Source organism: Larus michahellis, chromosome 11 (assembly GCF_964199755.1).
Source record: "Larus michahellis chromosome 11, bLarMic1.1, whole genome shotgun sequence".
NCBI lineage: Eukaryota > Metazoa > Chordata > Aves > Charadriiformes > Laridae > Larus > Larus michahellis.
Genome location: NC_133906.1, coordinates 651,622 through 675,412, shown reverse-complemented (window position 1 = coordinate 675,412; position 23,791 = coordinate 651,622). Strand labels below are relative to the sequence as shown.

General features: G+C 46.2%; 1 protein-coding gene across 1 annotated transcript in view; it reads right to left on the bottom strand.

The window, feature by feature from the left end:
- Positions 1–23,083, bottom strand: part of PFDN1 (prefoldin subunit 1) — a 35,209-nt gene extending 12,126 nt beyond the window's left edge. The window contains exons 1-3 of the mRNA XM_074603650.1: positions 22,518–23,083; positions 22,169–22,335; positions 6,246–6,330 (exon numbers count right to left, since the gene is read on the bottom strand). Of these exons, the coding sequence (XP_074459751.1) occupies positions 6,246–6,330; positions 22,169–22,335; positions 22,518–22,817 (552 nt within the window). The 5' untranslated portion in view covers positions 22,818–23,083. The remainder of the gene's footprint in view (positions 1–6,245; positions 6,331–22,168; positions 22,336–22,517) is intronic.
- Between the last annotated feature and the right edge of the window lie 708 nt (positions 23,084–23,791).

Below are 23,791 nucleotides of genomic sequence, written 5' to 3'. Positions count from 1 at the left end.
TTCATTTCAAAAACCAGGAAGAATAATGCAGATTCTACTCCCTGTAAGACAGCCAGACAGATAGGAAAAAAAGAGGGGGGAAAAAAAAAAAAAAAAAAAAAAAAGAGCTTTGGCTATTCCCTTCTTCAAAACAAGCATCTCCATGGAGGGCAGAGTGATGCCGACAGCTCTGCCCATGCAGGCTGCGCTCTGCTCTCCTATGAGAGTGCCTGTGGATGCTCCCCAGCTGACAGCAAGCTTAGGCAGGCAGCCGGACCACCCACGTCCTCAAAAAGCAAGCTAAGCCTCCAGCTTCACAGCCTGAAAAGCAGGAGCCAGCCCTCAGTGAAGGCGCAGACTCAGGCCTGGATGACAAGCCGACAGAGTCAAGATGAAAGACGTTTCCCAGGAACGTCACCAAGGCCAAACGTCCATACCCAGAAGGACCTGCCCGGACACCTGCAGCTGCCTCAGACACCCAAAGCCATGCAAGATGAAGGCTATCGCCTGGCCTGATCCTTCACAGGGGGCCTGATGAAGCTCTGCAGCTCACTTCCACACCAGTCTCCATAATTTGTGGAGCTCCCACAGCTTCCTCCTAAAAGGTCCACAAAAGCCCAAATGTTAACACTACATGTTAAGTTCACTTCCGTGCTCCACCTGTCCCCATATCAGGTGTCCAGCCTCCCCCTACAGCAAGCAGAGGGAGATCATCTCTAGGAACCAGCGACCCTCCAGAAGCATTTATTGTCTTTCTCTTGGCTGCAGAGAACATCTGGTCTCCTGACTCATAGATGGCCAAGGAGAATTAATGAAACCCCAAAGTGTGACTCAGGGGCAAGAGGAGAAGGAGGTATCACCACTTTGAATTCCTAAACATCAGATACTGTGAAGTTGTGAGGGGAGAAGGGGAAACAAATAGGAAAAAAAAAAAAACCCACACCAAAAAAAACACGCCAAAACCAAAAAAGCCAACCAACCCCACAACATACCACCTCCTTCCAGGACAAGCAAATTAAGAAAATAAAAATCAATCTCCTCCCCAGAAATGTCCCAAACCTGCAAACGATCTGTGCCAGAGTAGTTCTGTGCATGTTTGCAAATCACGCTTACAGCCGAGTCCCCAGGTTGCACGGATGGTTCTGGCTTGGCTCCTGCTTGAGCAACACCAACAGAAGCACACCAGCCTTCCTTAGGGCAGACCAGGCCACAAAGCCAACAGGTCTGAAACCCGGCCAGGGACTGACCTAGTCTATGCACACGCTTAGAAATAGGGGGCAGCTTCTGTGACAACATGTGTTTGAAATCATGTCCTCAGTACGTGCACGTATGCCAGCAATGGAACGAGAGAACAGCACACTCATCCAAAGTAAAATCCGCTCCAGGCTAAAGCACAGAGGGCTATTCTTGAGGCTTCCCCTCTCCAAAGCAAACAGGAGCATTCCTTATTTTCCCTTGCTTATTTAAAAAGCCCACCACACATTCCTGGGCACTGGCCTATCCTTAGCCAACTATGGGATGAGAGCTTCTACACTGTAAATCCCAGGAAGAAATTGGTATAACTTGGGAACGGCTTAACAATTGCTACCTTCTGATGGTTGCTTAGTGGTCTGCAAAGTGTGCCACAAATCTCAAGGGTCTTGTTTTCACATCATTAAAGCCACCCTCAGAATTGGCCTCCACAGTGACGGTTTCAGCGTAAAAACCGAAGGGCTGTCCAGAGAGCTGCTGCTGGAGCACATCAGAGGCGCGCGGCCACGCTGAGCAGGTCCATCTGAGCCATACCTGCTCAGAGAACACGAACTCCCAGGCTCCGGCACTTCTCCCCAGCCACACCTCACCAGCTTGAATCTTTGTTCCCACAGGGTACGAAAACACTGTTGTGGCAACCATCAGAGACGCCCTGGTCGACTCATCCAGAAGGGGGGCACCACCAGTATGCCTCAGGGCTGCAGCAAAGCCATTCTAAAGCTCCTAGAGAAAAAAGATTAGAGAAATGGAAGCCACAGCATGAGCAAGTTTGTGTCCAGGCAGCACCAGGGCACCTTTGACGCCTGGTCACCGTAAGGCATTGCAATGCTATCGCTTTTTAACTTTACCAGGAAGGAGCCCTGCAACACCATCCAAGCCTTTAAACGTGAAGCACACTGGTGTTTGAGAGCAGGGCATTCATTTCTCCACCATGAACAAGACCAAAGACATTTTCTGCATGGTACAGGGCAATTGGAGGCATTTTCGTGATCGCGTGAAGAATTTCTGAATTAGAAATCAAGTACTTAGCTATAGCTTTCCCAATCGTATTTTCTACTCCAGGCAGATAGAGAAGAAAACCACTAACCCATTATCTCTGCGGCAGTAAACTTTCAGTCCCCCATACAAGCGCGAAACAATTGCCTGGGAAACAAGTACGCAACAATGTTGTGGTCAGAGTTTAAAACCAAAATCCAATTCAACCAGAAAGCTGCAGGTTGCTTTTGCCCTTTTCATGAAGGAGCTAAATTCAGCGGTGCACAGTAGACAGAGCTACCCAGCAGAGCCTCCCCCTTATTTGTTATTTTTAGCAATTTAGTCTGACAACGCCTGACAACTAAACATGCTGAATATAGCAGGAGAGAAGGGGACTATCAGATACTATCAGAGAAAACACACAGCGATAATCACTTTCTCCACCCCTAACGAAGAATCAATTTTCCATGTCTTTATAACATCATAGAGTTTGTTCTTTTTAAAATGCCACATTCAAAAACAGAATCCATCTAGCCCTACAATGGAAACGGATAACATTTCCTGAAACAAAGCATTGTTCCACCCCTCACATATCATGTTTCCTTAAAAACAAGGGAAGAAAAACATTACTTGGTTTTTCTCCTAATACTGCACAAACATTGCTGAGCTAAAAAGAGTCTGTGCTCATCCCTTTAGAATGCTTTCAAAATAGATTTAACGCATACCCCTCGTACTGTGAAACACAACAAGAATTTGATAGTATCAGGACTGGAAAAATCCAATCGCTGCCGCTGAGCGGGAAGCGTCCCATGCTAGTGAGCGAGTGAGTCTATGCCATCAGCCTCTGCGAGATTCAAGTAGGTTTTTGTAAGCCTCACTGGCACAGCCTTTAAGCAGGCGTGTGTTTTTTGCCAGCAAACCTGGGCAGTCTATTTGGATTCCAAAGGGTTATATACAAGTTGTGAAAGTTAAGAATGCTACGTATATACATACATATATTCACATTCGTACCTTAGCTTTAACAAGCTTTAACAAGCAGCTTTAACCTAAGGAAAAAGCTGGTAAAGCTACCCTGCTTTTTTCACAGAGCAACCAACAGGCCACACATTTGCCCCCTCGTACACCCGCACCCCTTTCGTGTTTTCAGAACACCTCTCACCAGGTACAGCCACTGCATATTCCAGGCAAACCTTATCTTCACAGCCCTGTACGAAGACACGTCTGGCCCTCCTTGCTGCTTTGCCATGCAATGACAGCAGGGAGGACCAAACCGTCACATCGATTTTGTGATGCTGCCTTGAAAAAGGCAACGCACGGCTTCAACAGCGGAGGAACCCAAGAGAGGGGAGTGAGGGAAAGAGAACAATTGCAATCATGCACTGCAGGGGAGACTATCAGAGAAGGGAGAAAAGAAGCTTTCAAACCAGACACAAAACTCTTTTCAAAGTTCACTCTGTCAGGAAACCCAGCTCACATCTCTGAAGCAGGTTAAAACCCTCGCTTTCACGAACTGCACTCGGAAGCTCTCCTTGCTATGCAGCTGGATGGATTTACAGAAGAGCTCAGCATGAACCCAGCCCCCCGCGCCGTGCTCCTCTGCCAACAGCACCAAGCTAGCGGCGAGAGCATTTCTCAAATTCAGGCTTGTATCAAAAATACACGTTTCACAACACCTTAGCAATAGCATCGCAACAGCAAGGCATCATTGTCTCAAGCTCACGCTGCACGAGGAACCAGATCAGCCACACCATATGGATACTGGACTATTGCTCTGACCAGCTCGATTCAACAATGCGAAGTGAGAAATGGGATTAAGTAATAAAGTAAGCAATGTAAAATATAAACCTAAGCTTTAAAATCCTTCCAGTTTCAATAACAGATGGAGGGAAGCTTTAATGTATCTTGGTTTAGATATTTATTTTAAAATGATGCAGTGGAAGCACAAGGTCACAAATTTTCACATTCTTTCCTGCTTCTGTCACAATGTGTTTTCAGGAGAGCAAAATCCCCTACTCCTGTGATAAGTGCTCTCTGACTTGGAGTCAGGCTATTTCCCCTGAAGTCTTAGTTTCTAGCAGTTTGTCCTCTTCCATGGGGAATCCAAAGCCCGAGGAAAAACCTTTCCACAAAACTGCCAGCCAGCTGGAAGCAGAGTAGTTAAAAGATGGACTTGAAAACAAACTGTTTTCTGAGTTTGAACAAACTGACAATCTGAGCCCTACTCTCCATGGTTAAAAGGAAAAACCAACCCGCGTAGCAACGACCTTTTCACTCACGGTGGGAGCGAAAGTGACCTTTTGAGACGGTCACTATTGCTGGGATCTTCAATTCAGTGGCCACAACCAGAGACTCAAGCAACAGGGAGCTACGAATCAGAAAAATACACCTGCGAAGCAGCCAGCTCTAAAGCTTTGTGTAAGAACAGTTATAATTTGGGGGCAATTCCACACATTCTGCTGAACTTAGCAATTGGAAAGTTCAGGAGGTAAGATCATTCCCCACCAGCAACAGGAAGAAACCCAGATGCACAGCTGAAGGGCACAGTAGCCAAAAAGCTGACCACAGCCCGATGGAGCTGGCGTAAGGGACCCGATGGGCAGTTTGTAAACAAGGGCTGTCAAGTACACTCCAATCGCTTCCAAATCCAGACATGCTGCTAGGAAGCTCTCCAACCCCAGTCGCAGGGCTGTCTTTGCACAAAGCCACTGGCATCTGGGATGGCTCAGTTGTAGCCCAGATACAATCACTTTTATCACATAACCATGAAAATGGCTGTGCCGTGTCTGCATTAACACCACCTTACGTATACAGCCTATCCGTGGAGTACTTGTTCTCCCTGTGCAGAAGTTCTCATGGACAGAAACAGAAAACCCCTTAATGCCCGGAGTGATTTCTGTGCCAGATAACACAACATATAGTGATGTGCTTGCCCTACAGATCCCCAGGGCAACCTGAGTTTTAAGAAAGAATTAAAAAAAAAATACAAACTCTACTTCTGCTTTAATGTAAGTAGGAGACAACGGAGACAGAACTGCATGTGTTTGAGTAGGTTTGAACACTGACTTCCTATTCCTGCCCGTCCCTGCTTAGCTGGTATCCACACTCACTGTGCCCAAAACACTGACAGATGAAATGACGAGCTTGACAAAACTCAGTCTTTGTTTTCTCTGGCATTCCACACAAACCAAGGAACAGGGGTTTGTATTAACTATATTTTAGGGCTATTAATAATTTAAAAAAAATACACTAACAGCCTTGGAAAAGTACATTTTGAACATCATCTCTGAAAATGTAAGCTGTACATGTAGCCACCAGAAGATAATCAAGGTTTACTAGATAACTTGTTTGAACGCTGGAACTTGTGCAGGCACTACTTCATGTTTCCTAGATACTCTTCTCTGCCTTGAATACTCCAACCAGATAAACATAAGAACACAGAAGTGCTCTGACCACATCGTCAAAACAAAGTCCCATCTCCCCATAGATCCGGTCTTCAACAGCAGCCACAAGTAGATGCCTAGGGCAGAGTGTAAGGACAGGGCAGGCATATATGGTACTTCCTCCTCATACTTTCCCAGCCTCCAGACATTTTTAGCTCAGGGACTTCCTGAGCAGGATGCCATTTCTACATATTTGGTAATTCTCAATGGATTTCTCTTCCATGAATTTGTGCAATTGTCCTGAGCCACTGTAAGCTTCTAATATCCACAGCACTGGCAGTTTCACATCACCTATCTGCTGCAAATAACCACACAAACATCCTTTTGCTAGTTTTAAACTTTGCTCCCGCTAATCTCGTTTGAATCCCTCACCGCCAGTTTTCATATCAGGACGCAGAGGGAACAATCAATCCCTAGCTGGGGTTGTAGATCTAGCGAAGAAAGCAAGCGATATGAATTACCTGTAGGTCACTTGTCACGGGCACCTAGTTACAACCCTTCAGAATGAAAAGTACCAGATAAAAACAAGTGATGTAGCAAACAGCATCTTGTTGACCTTCAGTGTTCTACTTTTGTCATCATTACCTGCCAAAAACTTACCTCTAATTCCTTAATTTTCTCTTCGGCTATTCTCTGTTTTTCTAAGAGCTGATTATGAATCACTCCTTTAGACTGAAGAATGAACCTAAAAGTGAAAAAAGAGAGACAGACAGCTGTTGGCTATTTTTTACATCTATGGTACACCTAGCTGCACACCAAGTTAAACTACAGTGATCTCTGCAAAGTGCTCAGCCTCGACGCACGCATTCTGGACAGAGGCAGAAGAAATTGCTACGATAGCTCACACAAACCACCAGGCTGGCCTCAAAGGCTTGCTCACTAATCCCACCCATGACTTGGGAGGAAGAAAATGGAGGCATCCAGATCTCCCTCTATCATTCAGTGTCCTTGCACGATCAGAAAACAGCTCTTGCACACAGCAAGCAAGGGGAGTCTGTCAGCAGATTCCCTTCAAAGGGATCTAACTCAGTTGACGGCATGTAGTCAAGGAAGCGTCTTTCAATGGATAAGAGCCATTCATTACCATTTTAGCGCTCACAAGCTAAACAAACCTGCACAATAAAAAAAGCCTTTCTACAGAGAAAGGCTGAGAGAGTTGAGGTTGTCCAGCTTGGAGAGGGCTCCAGGGAGCCCAGACTGTGGCCTTTCAATACATAAAAGAGCCCTGTAAGAAAGACAGGACCTGTAGTGACAGGATACGGGGCAACGGTTTTAAACTGAAAGAGGGCAGGGCTAGATTGGATATAAGGAAGAAATGTTTTATGATGAGAGCAGTGAGCCCCTGGCCCAGGTTGCCCAGAGAAGCTGTGGCTACCCCATCCCTGGAGGGATTCAAGGCCAGGTTGGACGGGGCTTGGAGCAACCTGGGCTGGTGGGAGGTGTGGGCTGGACACCACAACCAGGGGGAGCTGTGTGACAGGGAGGTTGGACTAGATGATCTGCGAAGGTCCCTTCCAACTCAAACCCTTTTGTGATTCAATGATACAGAGCCAGGTGCTTCCACCAGAAACACAGAGCCACGGTACATCTGCCTTTACTTGAGCTTTCACAGCTCCCACTTCTCAAGGCTTGGCTTTAACACAACACTCTCACTCGCCTCTGAATTCCCGGGCTTTCTACATTCAGAGGGTTTTTCTGTGGGGTGGGAAACGGTCATTTTTAACTGAAATTGCAGCCACTGGTTTCCACTTGTTCTGTTTTTTTTAATGGCCAAAGGGATTTGAAAGATATATCCGTAACATCTCAGTCACAGCAGTCCTGCTCACCAGCATGCAAAAAGCTGTCTGACTGGCTCAGCAGAGTCTCTGAAAGAGCACCAGCATCCAAAGCAGCTCTCCAGCACATGGCACTGGCATTCCACAAAGAGGTAAAGGACAACTAAGTTGAAATGAATTTTAGGAACCCTCCATGGTTGTTTTTCATCCTTCCAGACACAAATGTACACGCCACAGATTCACCCCTTCCCTACTTAGAAAGTCCCCCAGGGGATTTAGAAGGAGCCTCCACGTGTCATACCAATGAGGTCAAGGTCTCCCTCCAGCACCAACTAGGGTCAATGTCTTCCTGCCAGGTGACAAAAGCTCGTGCTCTAACAGTTAAAATGAGCAGCTTTAGACAGGGCAGAATAAGAATGCATTCCCTGTCTGCTACAGAAAAAAACTGAGATCAGTTGGCAGTGCCATCTCCCATGACAGATGACATTATTAATGTGTTTGCTCAGGGCCTGGTAAACGCAAATGCGGATCTGCCACTTGGCTCGAAACCCAGCATGCACAACAGCCAAAAGGAAAACTACCTGCCGCATGCATTCCTGAAATGCATGGGAGCAGAACTGCGGTTAATTATAAAAGGTTTCCAATTAAAACTCTCTTTGGTGATGCTATTAACTGAGCCTAGCAATCGCTTCCTCCTCCTTCTCCCACTTCTCTCCCTTGTTGCACTTCACTTCGTCTTTTCTACAGTAACTTCCACTATATCTTTTACTTTGCAGTTTTGTCAAATCTCTCCTTGTTTCTTCCCAGTCTTGTCTCATGTTTATTACTGGTGTCACCTTTGTTGTATATCTGCTCCTGCTCTTTAAAACACAGCTCACTCATACACTCTTTGTCCCCTCCATCCTCCCCTTTCCATCAGGCGCCCCCACAACCCACTTTCACACAGTGCTAATGTTTTCAGGCCCCAGCACACACCAGCCTGCTGAGATAAAATGCAGGTTTTGCTCAGTCTTGTGAAAATCAAGTCCATGGCCGTCCTCCTAGGAGAGAGAAGTTATTTACATTGCTATTAGATGCAGAGCCAGGATCCAGCCAGAGAGGAGCTACTTCTCAGGACCACCAGCAACCACATCATTCTGACGCTCCTACCTTGAGCCTGCGACACCCGAAGAAACAAACATTAACCTTCACAAATCAGATTTTGGGGTGAAGACTAAAATTTTGCCTTGCTTCTGTAGTAGGTGCTATTAGTGAAAAATCAAAGCCACATGATGCCCTCAGTCAACAAAGACATCAGTCCTTTGCCACGTCACAGCTTCCCTGAGCCTGTGCGTGCATGTGAACACTTCCTTAATTATTTCCTTTTTTTGTGGGGCCAGCAGAGAAGAAGAGAATACCGTCTCATTTGCTTGCCCAAATTCTATAGCAAGATCGATCACTTTGGTTTCACTGATGCCCCTATGCTAAGAAACCAAGTTAAACACCAACACAGCTCGATCAATTTTCCCCATGCTGCAGCTGGGAAGGTCCCCGCTGGGCCACAGGCGCTGAGCGATCCCGGCTGGCTGAGAACCGCTACGGGCACTAAAACCTTTGAACAAACAAGTGGCTGACTTCACTTCTATTCTGCAAATGTCAACAGCAGTCATCAGGGAAAATATCCTCCCTCCCACCCTCCTGCAATGCTCTGGCAGACATGCGACAACAAATTAAAATTGGATGGCCAAAGTTAGCACTGACGAGACTTATGCGGGCAGTTGGACACAAATACAATCATCCCAATTTTATTTGCCATAAAATAGTGGGCTGGAACCTGTGTCCGTTCACACGCTGGCTCCGAAGCAGATCAAGTGTCCCTGACTTGGCCAGCAGCATCCTTCAGAACGTCTTCACCGGTACCAGTTTCAAGCCACTTATTTTAATTCCCTGCCGCAAGACCATGGAGCCCTCAGCCTGAAGAGCACAGGTGCTGCCACGTAAGCTGTCGAAGGCCAGTCTTCCGAAAGCTGAAGCCATAAAACCACATCCACAGTTAACTGTTTAAATCTGTGGCTTCACTTTCCAATGTAAGGAGGACTCAAAAAACTCATCGGTGTTTCAGCTTCTGGCTTGGGATACACACATGGAGATCTTGGCCAAAGTTTTCACCTAAGGAAATAATGTGGTTTATGGCAGCACCTGGAAAAAGCAGAAGCTTGTTCTGCTCATTAGGTAAGAGGTGCTGCAGGGCACTTGTAATAAACCAGAGTTTAAATTTAATCTGGCTTTCATTCATCCAATTACCCCAAGTAAAACACCAAGTCGATGATTTTTTTTTTTTCCTCAGCAAGCTGGAGAAATAGGGCAGTGTCATTCTGCTGCCTGTTTTTAGTTAAATGTGATTATTTTATTTATGAATTTTTAGGCTCATGGAAGAGTCACGGGAGGTTCGAAGGACTTAGTTCTTCCCTGAGTGGGTTTGTGAACAAGCCTTTCAAACACGTGAACTTCATTTGCCGCCCGGAGGTATACCACCAGCTGAGAACTGGCCCCACATCAGTCACTGATTCACAGCGCTGAGGAGACACTTTCTGCTCTGTGATGCTGAGCTTGGCAGATGACCTGACTAACACCAAGCCCTTGGCCCAAATCACCACCGAAGAGCTACCTCCACAGGCTGCTCTGCCAGAGCCCACCATAGAGGCTTCAAGCTCTGAGAGTTTGTGCATTGAACTGGGATGGCTTTTAAGTATTGATAGTCCACAGAAGACAAGCAGCAAACCAAATCGTCTTCCAGATAAGTGAGTTCGCTTGCATCCGCCTTCTCCCAGTGAAGCATCACAGCGCACTAATAGACCTGTCAAACACAACACCTACGCTATCGAATGTGAACCATGTGAACCAATGACTCAGAAAAATGTTCCGCATCACAGTGGCAATTACAAAGCTTAGCAACAATCACCTCTTCACACAGGAACGTTTTCACTGTTGTGTCCTGGTTTGAGGTAAAACAAAACCTGTTTTTCTGTTCAGTAATTTTACTTCTTAGCTAGGCCTCTTCTGACTCTCTGAAATTAACAGCATGTTGTGCAGAAAACTGTTCCTTCTCAGCTTGATAAGACCAATGTTTACAGTTAGTGCCAAGGAATGGTGTGCACAGAGGCTCTTGCTTATACTTACTGCTGTAACAACCAAGGTCAGCTAATTTTGTTATTTGCCCAGTTGGAGGGTCGGAAATGGAAAAGCGCAGAGGGGTCCCACCTGCGGGGAGGAGCGGACAGGACAGGTGACCCAAAATTGATCAACAGGGGTATCCCATCCCATCTGCCCCATGCTCAGTGTAAAAGCTGAGGGATCAAAGGGTCAGCCTCCTTCTTCAATGGCAGATGTCCGAGGAGGACCCTGTCCATCTGCCTTTGATCCCGATCTGTGCGTTCCTGACTCCATCTGTGGAATCCAGTTCCCACCCGTCACTGAGCCCAGTCTGGGACTTCCCCAGTGCCTGCCGGTGACATCATTCTGGGAGCTTAATACGGTTTTGTATATATTGTATCTACTTCATTATTTTCCTTTTTATTTTATTATTAATATTTCATTAAAGTAGTTTAGTTTCTTCTAAACTTGTAAATCTCTTTATCTCTCTTCCTCCTCTCCATGTGCGAGAGGTGGGGGGAGAGCATCTGTTGCCAGCTGTTGGCCAATTTGGCCAAAACCATGACATGTCGTTAAATAACATCAGAAATATATCTGGGTCAGAACGGACAAGTTCACCACATCTCAGCTGGCCACCCATTTCATAGAAAATGGCTAGTAAAAACAGAGCAGGATTTGCCCTATTCTGGATAGTTAGCCATTTTTACAACATCCACAAAGGTAAAAACTGAAAACAAAACAAGGAAAATTAGAAAAGAAAGCTATGGAGGAGTGGGGTCCTTGAGGGCAGCAATGTTCAGCCAAACCCATGCTGCCACCAAGAGCAGCTCTATTACAGAGTGAAGTGTTTGCGAATCGGCTGTACCTACGTGCTCTGGTCTCCTGGTGACTGCTGGTCCTCAAGTGTAACACGAGGAACAAAAATAGAGCACAAGGGAACTGAAAGAGAAACCTCACTCTAAGTATTCCCACTTGTTTCTATTTTCCTCCCTCTGCTAGCTCCACATCAGGATTTTTGTTTCCCTAAGGCAGAGAAAGTGGTTTATATACTCGCTCTGAGAATCACTGCTTGTTTCCTTCTGAAGGGATCTTTTACCCCTTCCCAATTATAAATTTCTAGATATGGTGCCCATTTGTTCAGTGTTTATAGAGCAATCCCTTATGCCCTGGTCAAAACGGTCTTCAGGCTCTAGTCAGGCCGGTCAGCAACGCTGTCAGCTTCATCATCTGTCTGCTCCTTTGTGTTACACACACACACCCACAAAGTGATGTCCATACAGCATAAGTAATTCCATAACTCAGTCTGTTTGCACCAAAATGTACTGTTTACTTGACTTTAAGACATAATATTAGATACTGAAAGATTCATCTCTTAATGAATGAGGTTATGGAGATGTTTGTTCAGAACACGACTCTTCATTATGACATATAAGTCATTAAAGTTATTAAAGGTGGAGTACCAGTGATGCTCATAGTTAAGGTTTTCCATTAAGAACCCCTATTTTCAATTACTTACAACTGCCACCAACTTCCACCCTTACGTCTGAAGCTTTCAGCGGCAGGCGGCTGCCCCAGACATGAGCACTCCCTCCTCTTCCTGCTCTGGCCAGGGAACACGGTTCAGGTGTTTCTCCTGCAGTTTGCCGGTGCAAGAAGCTGTTCATGTTGAAGTATTAAAACCAGGAGAGAAGGAGCCACACAGCAGGCCACGGGGCTCCCTCCTGCCAGTCTGCAACGCAACTCTTCCCACCAGGGTCTGCGTAGACCACTGCCAGAATCTGCTCAGGGTGCCAGGGGAAGCCTTAGCTTTTCCTCTGCCCAATACCGATATCTCTCTGCCCAATGCCAGGGACAGACAATTTCACAGGTAGGGATGCTCCAGTGCTATTTTGCCACAATAGCAATGAATGACAGATGTAAAAGCCCTTTCAGCCCAGCTTCCCGTTCACACAAAAGGTCATTATAACTTCAGCTTTACGGTTCCCATTGCATTTGGGGAACTCTCTACAAAAACTTAAGATTCTGAAAAGAAAACTAACAACTTTGTACAAAGCCATAACATTATTTTAACATGTTTACTGTATTTCTAAAAAAAACCTAACACACTGTGCTATATCACAGCACAGTCATTCACATGGAGTACCCTGCTCCTCGAAACCAAGCGTTTTCATTAGACTACTCCATGAGAAAAGTTGGGCTAAGCCCAGTCATGCCCTTATCTATTTAAAGGCGCTTTTTAATTCTGAACTTGCACTGCTGCTCAGGCTTTGAGCATTCTCAGGAGGAGATTACTGCATTTTAAGTACTGTTCAAAGCCAATGGAAGAGAGGCTTCCAACAAGCTGATCCCGAGCAATCTAGTTCGACTGAAAAGGAGCCGGCTGTGCACAGCTGCCAGCACCCAGTAGTCCCCTTCTGCACTCCTAGGGTCTGCGTACGCTTTTGTCAATGATTTGCTATGCAGTTCATAACAGGCACTGCTTATACCCCAGCAAATTCCAACTTTAGTCATTCCAGATGAATAACCTAGTTCCAAACAAGACAAGGAAGCAATATTTAAAAGAAAAAACCAACAAAAAAAAAGAAACAAAACAAAAAACCAAACAGCAAAATCATGACTAATTATAGTTTGTGCTGCCACCCTTCAAGTCTAAGGGTTTCACATTTTTCAGTCTGATTTTGAATTTCCCATTCAACAGATCATATGCCTTAACTAGAGCTTGTCCAGAAACAGACGGAGTTGGATCAGATGAGCTGAAGCTTTTCCTATGTTTGCTTTTATTTCAGTGGCCAGTAGTCTCATTGGGTCACTCTCAATACAGCTAAACCTATCTACTCCCCCTTCCCCCCCCCCCCCAAAGCAGCACATACTTTAAAGCAAAACAAATCCTGCAGCTTATATTGGGAGGATTATATATTAATACATTCCAGGAGCAGCCGTTTATAGTTCACGTGTCATTTTACTACAGCACTTCGAGGTGGATACGCACCAGGAGCTGTTTGGGAAGGAGACGTGGGTTGAAGCATGCCGGCAGCATCTCTGGTGGGCAGCAGAATGTGCGCAAACTTAGCCTGACAGCACTGGAGCACACACAGAGACCGGGATTAGCGGCACTGGAAGCCGTCCAAACTGAGCCTTATGTAGGCCACAACAAGGGTAACTTTTACTCAGATGAACATTTGTAAGCCATAAACCTATTTACTTTAAGGAGCTAAAGGAAGAGAACAAAAAGTGCCACACTGTTTGCTTCCTGAAACCTCCCCAGGGACTGGCCCAACACGTCCGTCCTGCCCCGCTGAGGGGCAGTGGGGTTTGTTCTGCACTTCGGGCCGTGTTTACATTGAGTTTTCACTTTTTTTTTTTTTCTTGATCTGTCAATAGCTACAGCATATTACGTTACCTTAAGCCAAGATAGTAACACAGCTTGCAAACAGCAGTTTCTGCATTGCCAGACACTTAACTAGATGGTAGATTTATACCATTGTTCATGCTTGGTTCTTTAAAAAAAGAAAGCAGGAATATACCTCTAAGTGTGTATTAAATATAGCGCAACCCAAAATAATAAAATAGTGCCGTGGTCTGCTTTTAAAGAACATCATCAATTCTTTTTGAGGACTCAATCGACATAAACAGAATTTGAAAAAAAAAAAAAAAAAAGAAAGCAAGAAAACACCTCCTCTCTATCACACGGGAATTAATAACATTTGAGATTCAAAACATGTGGGGAAAACAGTGCAAACATGATTGCAGCGCACCGAGGCAAAATCTCCACGAGTAGTTTTTCCTCACTATAGCCCTGGTTTAGTGCTTTTATCTTTTAATTTTGCTTTAATTTAATTTTTAGTATGTAGCAACGATGACCTCTAGCTTTTTTAAGCAAAGGAAAACTCAAATGACTACAGGATGCCTTCTAGCAGATGCACTTCAAATAGATTTATTTTTTTTGCAGTCTAGGTTGTACCATATTTGAAAGTTGCAAGCAGCAGAAAACAGAAACCATTTTTCCGACAATGGGAAGTCACGATCCATTTCTAAAGTCTCCTGTATTTTTAAGAATCCCCCACAAATTCCTAAGGGAGAACATTTAAAAAAAAAGGAAAAAAAAAAAACAAAACCAAACCCAAAGCCAACCAAACCAACCCCACAACATCAAATAAACACACATGTAGGAAAACACAAACAAGCAAATGTTGGTGTGAACACCCCGGTCAACCAATCCTAAAGAAATTTATGTTTTAAAAAAAGGTTTTTTTCTATTGGTAAACCTTCTGTTTCTTCAGAATCTTCATCAGAAAGCTGAACTTTGCAGTAGCAAATGAAGTGACCTGGAGCTACTGCTGTACTGTGACAGGCAAACTTAACTGTACCCTTCTCAGCAGCAGCCCTTCACTAAGAATCTACAGAGGAAAACTAGCAAAATCAGGATACATCTCTTTTGAAAAGCAAATCCATCCACAGTTGCAACAAAAAAAAAATAAATGCTTTTTGCCTTGCCCAGGAAGAAACCTTTGAAATGCTAAGTGAGGAGAAAGACCCAACTATTGGCTTGTGGCTTCTGCACGTGGCAAATCCTGCTACAACAAAGCATCAAAGAAAGCAAGAGAGCAAACATCACAGAAGTGGATGTAAAGATAACCCAGTCGAAAGAATTCAAGCATAACACTAATACACAGATATTTCTGGATGCTAGAGTTAAATTAGCTAGCACTAAAACAATCACACTGTTGTTTCCTAATCAGTAAGAACAAACTATTTCGAATCAGCATTTGTGGACCAAAAAGGCTACATGTTGTTTTGGAAAATCGTTTCTTCTCAGAAAGACTGATTATTTTATTTATTTAATTTTTTTAAACTGGCCACAACATTCTCTTAATTCAGCAAATAGTTTTGGAGAAAACAAAAATAAAAATTCAAGACAGCAGTTGGAGCATTCCTGAGTTCAGCACTTTGTTTCTTGCGTCTCTGTATTAAACTTCTGTAAAACAGCAATCTCATCCCACATATTGGCTTCCTCACACTTCAGTGTTTTAATGTAGGGGACATGAATTAAATCCTCCTTCGTTCAGGCTTTGAACAGGCAGATAGGTCAGAGGATGCTAAACCTAGATTTCTTGTTTGTATTAAGGCTGTTCCACAGAAAATTTATATATTACGTGGAACAGCCTTAATACAAAGCTGTTGACATACGTTGCCATACACATATTGGACCAGAGACTGACTCTGGGCATCTCTACCCGACAACTGTGGGCCGAGTGTCGGGTACCTTGATGCACCCTGCCCGCTGGCTAGGCATCCACTGACACCACACCTGGAAAGGCATCCCCAAGCGAGACAGGAATACGACAGGGACTCTCCCAGTACTACTACTGTCCAGCGATTTGGCCATTCTGCTCTTTGGCCTGCGCTAAACCAGAGAAACAGCCCTATATTCTGAAAGAAGTGCTCTAGCGCTCAGCATTTCCCCAGGGACTCTAACACTCGATTCCGATATTTACTTTAGGAAGCAGGGGAAAAGACATAAAGTACAGGACTTTAAATCCACTAAATATTAAAATAAATGGAAGTTCCTTGCTGTCTCAGAATATCAGAGTGACATTTTAAGTGGTTGGAGAACTTCAGAGATAAGACAGTCATGTTCCATAATTTTTCGGCAGTCATTTGGCACAGCAAGCCACAAAAGCAGAAGTGCTAGCTCCCCAAAATATTTAATGCTTGTCTAGCATGTATCCAAGGAGAACTCTGTACCACTCAAGCAACACATATGTTGCACTTGCAAGAAACCCCTCCTCTTTCTGGAGGTAGGGACAAAACGAAGGTGCCTCACTACAGCCCTCGCTCCCCAGAACAGTCTGACCTCCAAACTGCTGCCCTGCAAGCGCAAGACTTCTTGAAGGCTCTGGCATTTATATGGCAGCACATCGCCTCTGGATCACAGCACATCAAACCGTCTCTTCTAGCAAAGTCTGCACGAGTAGTTTGTCTCTGTTCTGACCCTCATCTCAGTTTAGGTTTCGTCTCCTTCACGTTTCCTCAGGTAGCTCCCCGCACTGTGTTCTCTAGATAACAGGCAGGAAAAAAAAGTTAGGGATAAATGAAAGGCAAATGAACAGATTTGTTTGAATGTCATACTCCAAGACCCAACAGAAAAATGCTCCTAAAGAGTTAAATGTCTCCAGGCAAGGGAGCCAAGCATCAATACGCATGCACTATAACCAACAGGTTTTTTTCAAGTAGGGCTAAGTAAAACACCTTTTTTTTTTTTTTAAAAAAAAAAAAAAAAAGCTTTTTTTATTGTAAGACCCTTTTTTCTGCTGCTTATACATTTGACAAACACTGACTTATCAAATGCATCCATTCTACACCAGTTCTCTGTCTAAAGCCAATTTTTTAAAATAAAGGCAGCTGTTTCGTAAAACTGGGCAGATACACATCTTGCATGCAAGCCATGGAAATCTCTTCTTCTCTGAAGTTTCAGTATTGCGTGGAGAAATTATGTAGAGCAGCAGGGCAGGAGATCTATAACTGGACCAAGATATCCAGGAGATTACAAATGAGCAGCCCGGGGCAGCAGGAATAAGATCAAGAACTAAGTCGGGGAAGGGCAGGGCAGAACGTTTTTGAGAAATCGGAAGATGTCAAGTTGGAATAAACTCCCTTCCTGATCTGGAACGGAAACCAGGAGTACAGACACCCAATATCCCACTGTTGTCAGCAGTTAACCACGAAGCCCACTGACCAGCTATGCTCCTCTCGCACTCCTGATCAGCCAGGAAGCGGACGATAACCAACTGCTGCCCCTTACTTCACTGCTCAAGTTAAAGGCATCTGTACAGGCTACTACTGCACTACCCCTGCAGGCATCGGTTTGATTTTTGCTTCCTGTGACCAGCTCTCTGAAAAGATCTACCAAACTTTTCAGAGGCCCACTCACAAATAACACTGTGAGTGTCATTTAGAATAGAATGTTCTATTCTTCAGGCTGCAACAAAAGTGAGTAGTTCAAAACAGAGAAAAACCTGAAATAAAAACCAACTGGGTGATGGAAAACCTTAGGGCTTATGAACACATTGCACCACATAGCTTTTGATTCCTCACACACCACGGCTTGTTCAACTTACAGCATAAACACTAGTCAAGTAGCAAGCAGCTGGACACAAATTTTGTTTTCTTCACAGTTCAGTGCCTGGTTGTACTTACTAGACACACCAGACTCTACTGTGGAAAATAAAATCTTCCCTTTTTCAATAACTAGATAGAGGAGCTTCAAGTTTACAAACTACATATTGACCAGAGGCTGACAGCAACACGCTTGTCCCTGGGATTCGTTTAAGTATTGCAGCACCTGTCGGCTTCCCAGCAGCTGGGCTCCAGCGCTGAACTCCGCACAAAGCCTTACCCAAGGAGATGGGCGAGAGAGAAGCCACTCGGGTTTCACAGACCAGCCTATAGTTAGTAACTGAACCATAAAGATTAAGCCTTGCATGTCCTTCAGTTCTTCGTGAGTTTTTTGAAATGCGAGCGGGAAGCCCAGTACAGCTACCATATTCTGCAGTGATCTGCGCTGGTAGAATCAAACACCAATCTCATACATGCACAAAAAGTAAAAATGCAGCTACTGCAGCTGTATCGAGTGATGTGCAGTAGGGATTGCTGTCTTCAGGGGTTGGGGAAAGAGCTTACAATGATCCACGATGTCCCGTTTTCAAACAAAATCAAGAATCACAGTAAAAGCAGAAATGCGTTTAAATCCCGGGAACAATCAAGAACATTTAATCCTCTCTCAGGTTTCACTTGCGTACAGTTCAGCCACCAAAAAGCTGATCCGCTTTTAAAAAAAAAAACAGTCAAAATCATATTATTACAGCTGTCCCCATAAAATACTATACTCACACAAAGTCATTTTACACAAACAGCTGTAATAATACAGTATACTTGCAGGGAACCTTGAACATAAAGTTGTGCTGTGGTACTTGCTTGACTTTTATTTTCTTATATTTTATTTTTGTAAGCATTCTCCCATTTCTTGTAGAAGTAAACTGATGATAAAGCAATATCAAACCAAAACCAACTATCTATTTTGGCACGGCAAGAAAAACTGCAGTGCTCTCCTCACTGTGCCTAGCACAAGTGCCAGACATTTTTCTTCTGTAAATAAGGGTCTTGTCCAGGTTATGGGTTCAAAGAATGTAAAGGGAAAGGTCTGAAATATTCAGACAGAATTCTGAAGCTTAAACTTTCAGCATAGTTCTCAAAGCAATATGATGATATCAGTTCACAAATAGCTGAAGCAGAAGTCCAGCATAGTGGTAGTTGTCTCAGGCTATGTAACAGGCCTTTCCAAAGAGTATGAAGTAACAGAATTGAAATGTATTTGGCAAGATGCCACCACTCAGATGATATCCCAGCCTCACGGATATGTACAGTACACAGCAATTCATCATCTCATACTATGTAGCACTGACATTTCTTATGTCAAACCAAAAATAGCTATAGCAAAAGTAAATCGAGCCCCACATGTGGAGGCCAGTAAGGCCCCTGCATGTTATACACACTACAATATTTAAAAAACAAAACAAACAAAAAAAAACCAACCAAAGAGACCAAGTTGAGGAATGACAAATGGACTTTCACATTTGCCAGCAGTGCAGGGCAAGCCTCTCGGAAAGGAAGAAGGCTCAAGATAGGGGTTCAGAGAATAAAAACCACACAACTGCTTTCCAAGTAATGCAGAAGCGAGTACTGAACTAGGCAGACTTCCTCCCAGGACGCAGCACATCACCACAGTCCCTCAAGCCTTCAAATTCCACGAAGACCTGGAGCATCTTATCCTACAGAACTGTACGTACTAGCCCCATGCGCACGCCCCAAACCACCAAAGCTGGAGAAAAAAACCCAGAAACGCTATGAGAAGACAGATTTTAAGTAGCAGCTTAAATGGGTTAAAGAAAAAAAAAAAAAGAAGAAGAAAAAATGAAGTTGAGCACAGGAACAGAAGCACAGAACTTACTTAAAGAATTTAGCTATTCAGGCAAGCTGTCAGAAGAGCACTGATAATCAGAGTTAACACTGATGCAGACTTCCACCCTTTCTGGATAACTGAAACCCACTAGAGCTCTAACATTGGCATGCTAGACTATGCAAAAGAAACTGAGACATCATAAATATCCCTTTGGTGGCTCAACTCCAATAAAGCCAATAAACTAAAAAAAAATCTTCAATTCCACTTCACAGAACATGGCTTATATGTCCGTAAGAGCTATAAGGACCATCTCCTTTGGCCTCCAGTGGAACACAAGATGCCAGACTGCCCTTGGATTTTAACTCCTGCCCAAGGGCTGCTTTAGCCTGCTTTGCTTTAAGCCCAGATTTCAGCCATAAATTCTCTACTAGGGGTTGGAGTGGCCTCCAGGAAGAGCCACATGTCCCTGGTGCACGTTCTCCACACTAGGGAACGACACAGATCATACCAGAGCCAACTGGCAAGGCAGCCTTCAGCCCCACACCCAGAACAGGCAGAGTTCACAGAAATACCACATCAAGCTAAGGCAGGAGAAAAAAGAGGGGAGAAAAGGAAAAAAAAAGGAAAAAGAAAAAAAAAAAGAAAAAAAAGAGTGAATGAGTAGTACTCAGAAGAAGAGCACTCTCTTAATCTATATTTGCATAGCAACTAGTACAACACAGTCCACGAAGAGTTCACCTTTTAAATCCTATCATAATGCAAATATTTTTCTGTTGGCGCTTCTGCCATCCCTGAGGAGCCAGAGCTGCCTGCCATGCCTAAGCTACCCTGTCTGCTCACAGCAAGGTAAGCAAAAGACTCCCCAGAAGATTGTCACTCCTGCAGCTGCTGCACGCAGGGGAAGTGTAAATAGTTTAGGTCACAAAGCAGGTAAGCAGCTCTTACTAAGTGGGAGGCAGAAACAGAAAGCAGGACAATGCATTTCAGCCAGCACCGAAACACCATCTGCTACCCCTGTCTGATTCCCAAGCAGGATTACTTCACGATAAAGGCCGATACTCTCATATTTTTAAGGTATCTTGAGGGAATTCTCCATATAGGAGAAGTGTTCTGTACTTTTGGATCTTAAAAAAAGCTTTAAAAAAATTGTTGACTCCAGAATTATCTTCTACTCTTCGTCTGTCAGCTCTGTGACAAAAGCAAACAGAAAAAACCCTTATGAGTTGTCTCATGACTACTCCAGACAGGAGCATTTGCTATGCCTACAGCCTGCCCAGGACAAATCAGTCGTCTCTTCCAAGGGACCAAAATCCATCTCCTTTTAAGTTACCAGTCACTAGCATCCCCCCACAAACCTAACATTTAATTCACCTACGTGGAAAAGTTTATTTACGGGGAGCCAAGAAAGGATCTCTGCCATGCTGAACACCTCCGTTAGCCTGAGTACAACTTATCTGAAAACTTGCAGCAAAGGACAAACTACACACCATTCCCGCCTTCCCAGTCCCGCCATCTCCCTACAACTCAATCTGGGGATTTTGTGATCTGATGGATTAGGGCACCTGTAGTCTGAGTTGGCTCACCGCCCGGCCCTGTGACCATCCACTCTGATACAAAGTAGGTGGGGTAAACACCGGGTGGGGAAAAGCTTGATACAATCACCCCTTTTGGCAGCAGCCGGAGCAGTTTCAGTGTTTCGCAAAACCACATCCCGAACTGAACAGAATCATCACTGTTACCCAACTCACGGGAGACAAATCATAGCACCCTCCAATCAGAAACGCAGAAAACTACTGTGATATTTATCATGTAAACACACTTTGTATGGTCTTCTACCAAAGGCTGCTGAAGTCAAACAGAACTATGCTGCAGAAGTTAATCAAAACACGTTATGTCTGTTTTGAGGTGTTTGTTTTGACAGCCATCCAACCATGGAAGCACATCTTTATGAGTGCACTGGGACTACCCATATGAGCTTTATGCTCACTTCCAAGGGTTTAAAAAATTCAGGCAGCCTGTCATGATACTGCAAAGAGCATTTCTGTCAAACGTTTGTGCAAGCAAAGCCCCGAGCATGCGAACTGTGCACACTGGCTTTTCAAGGAGTCTGAAGTAAACTACATCAGAAATGACTGAAGTTGGACAGATTTGCGAGAGCCTTCTGACAAATGCTGTTTGTCATTAGAATGCAGCTCTGCTAGCCTGCATTACAAACTTCCCAGAGGTGCCAGACGAGATCATCACGGCCAGGAGCAGAGCCGGCAAGCAAAACCACACAAAGCCAATAACATTTATAACAGTCCTTCCTCAAGGCAGCCGGTAGCTAACCCCAAAAGATAAAACCCAGTACATCTTGCTGCACTCCCGGGAAGATTGCTGGAACTAAAAATTGAAATGGCAATGAAAAAAAATGAAACAAATGAACCCGCTGAGTGAAAGCTGGCATGTTCTTTGCAAAGGGAAGAGCCCCCTGCCCAGAGCAGCAGACTAGAGGCCCCTTGCACACGGAGGCTGGTGGGGGTCTCCCTGCACACGGGGCCGCAATCGCAGCCCCTCGCGGCTAGAGAAGCCAGGCACGGCCCTGCAGAGCGCCAGGCGGCCCCCCCGGCACAGCGGGGCGGCCCCCGCCATCCTCTGCGGAGCGGGCAGATACTCACATCCTCCCCACGCCCTCGTACATGCGGGTCTCGTCCACCAACATCATGACCTCCGTGTCGGTGAGGTGGGCGTGCTTCTTCGTCTTGCTCAGCTGCTCGATCTGGATGTCGGCCAGCTTCACCTTTTGCTGTGTGTCTATCACCTTGGCCTGCAGCTCGGTGAAGGCCTGGGAGGAAGAGCAGCGGCGATGAGGTGCGGCCCTGACAGGCTGCGGCCCGCCGGCCCCGCGCTGCTGAGGCCGGGCGGCAGGGACCGAGCCGGCCCCGAGCGTCAGGGGGAGGAGGGGACCGGGCAGACACCGCCCGAAACACGGAGAAGACACACCACCCACCGCGGAGGGAATCGTACCTTCTTCAGCTCCAAGTCCACGGGCGCCGCCATCTTGTCTCCGCAGGGCGCCTGCGCGGGGGGGAGGTGCTGGCACGGCGTCCTGCTGCGCACGCGCGGGGCCGCCTCAGCGGGTCGGGGGCGGCAGGGCGGGCCGTGGGGTCCCCTCTGCGGGACGGGGACACCAGGCTGGGCCGTGGCGTCCTTCGCGGGGGCGGGGACGCCTGGTTGGCATGCGGGGGATGATGCCTCCCCGTCGGGCCGGTCCTGCGAGCGGTGAGACGCGGCAGGCGCTGAGGGAGAAACCAGGGGGGAGCCCATCGGGCCTGGCCGTGCCTGTGGGCCCGGGTGCAGCTGCGTCCCCTGGGCAGCCCTGAGGTGTCCCCGGAGCCCTCAGAGCCCGGCGCTGCCCAGTGGGGGGACGCGCTTGCCCCACTCTGCTGCCCGCTCCTCACAATGGCTGCCACAGCCCGGCTGCCCCTGGCTGAACTGGTGGAGCTCTGCCAGGGCTTGGCAGCCCAGCAGCCACCCCCGCCTCCTGCCTGCCACCCTCCAGCCCGGCCCCGGGAGAGCGTCCCAGTGTCCCCAGAGGGGGAGTGCCAGGGACAGACCAAAAAGCAGTTACGGGTGCTAAAAGCACGGCTTCATCCCCCAGACCCGTGGAGATGCTGGGGCCGGGGGTGTCAGACATCTCAGACGCAGCGAAACGCCGAGGGGAGGTTGGAGTTGGCGCAGCTGCCAGGCAGAGGTGCGGAGCCGGGCGGCGAGAGGCATGGGGGGCGGTGGGCTCCCCATGGAGGGGGTGGCAGTGCTGCATCTCCTGCAGCTTTCGGCTGCCCGCTCCCCCAGCACCCTGTGGCCTTCCTCTGACGCAAACGAAGCACCTTCTCTCCCTCCAGCCCCAGAGCTTCCTTTGGAGCTTGCCCATGCGGGCTCGGGTAAGGTGTGAGATCATGATGAGGCCATCAGATGCCTTTTGAGCCCAGGTGTCAAAACCTGAAGTGGCCAGCATACCGCTTTGAGGCCAGAAGTGGCCAGGGGGGAACCTTAAATTAAAAACTTAAATTAAAAAGCAGAGTGCAGGATCTGACTTTCAGGGACTCTCAGCTCTTGTTGCCACCTGCTCCCAGAGTGTGGCTGCCCTTTTCAGTGCCTTCCCTAGCTCTTTGCAGCCACCACAGCTGCCCACCTGCCTGCCCCTCAGCATTGCCGCTCACCCAGAGCAGAGCTGGAGCTTGGGGACAGTCCCCACTGCCTGCGAGGGCAGGTGCGTGCCCGGTCTGAGGCTTTCTGCT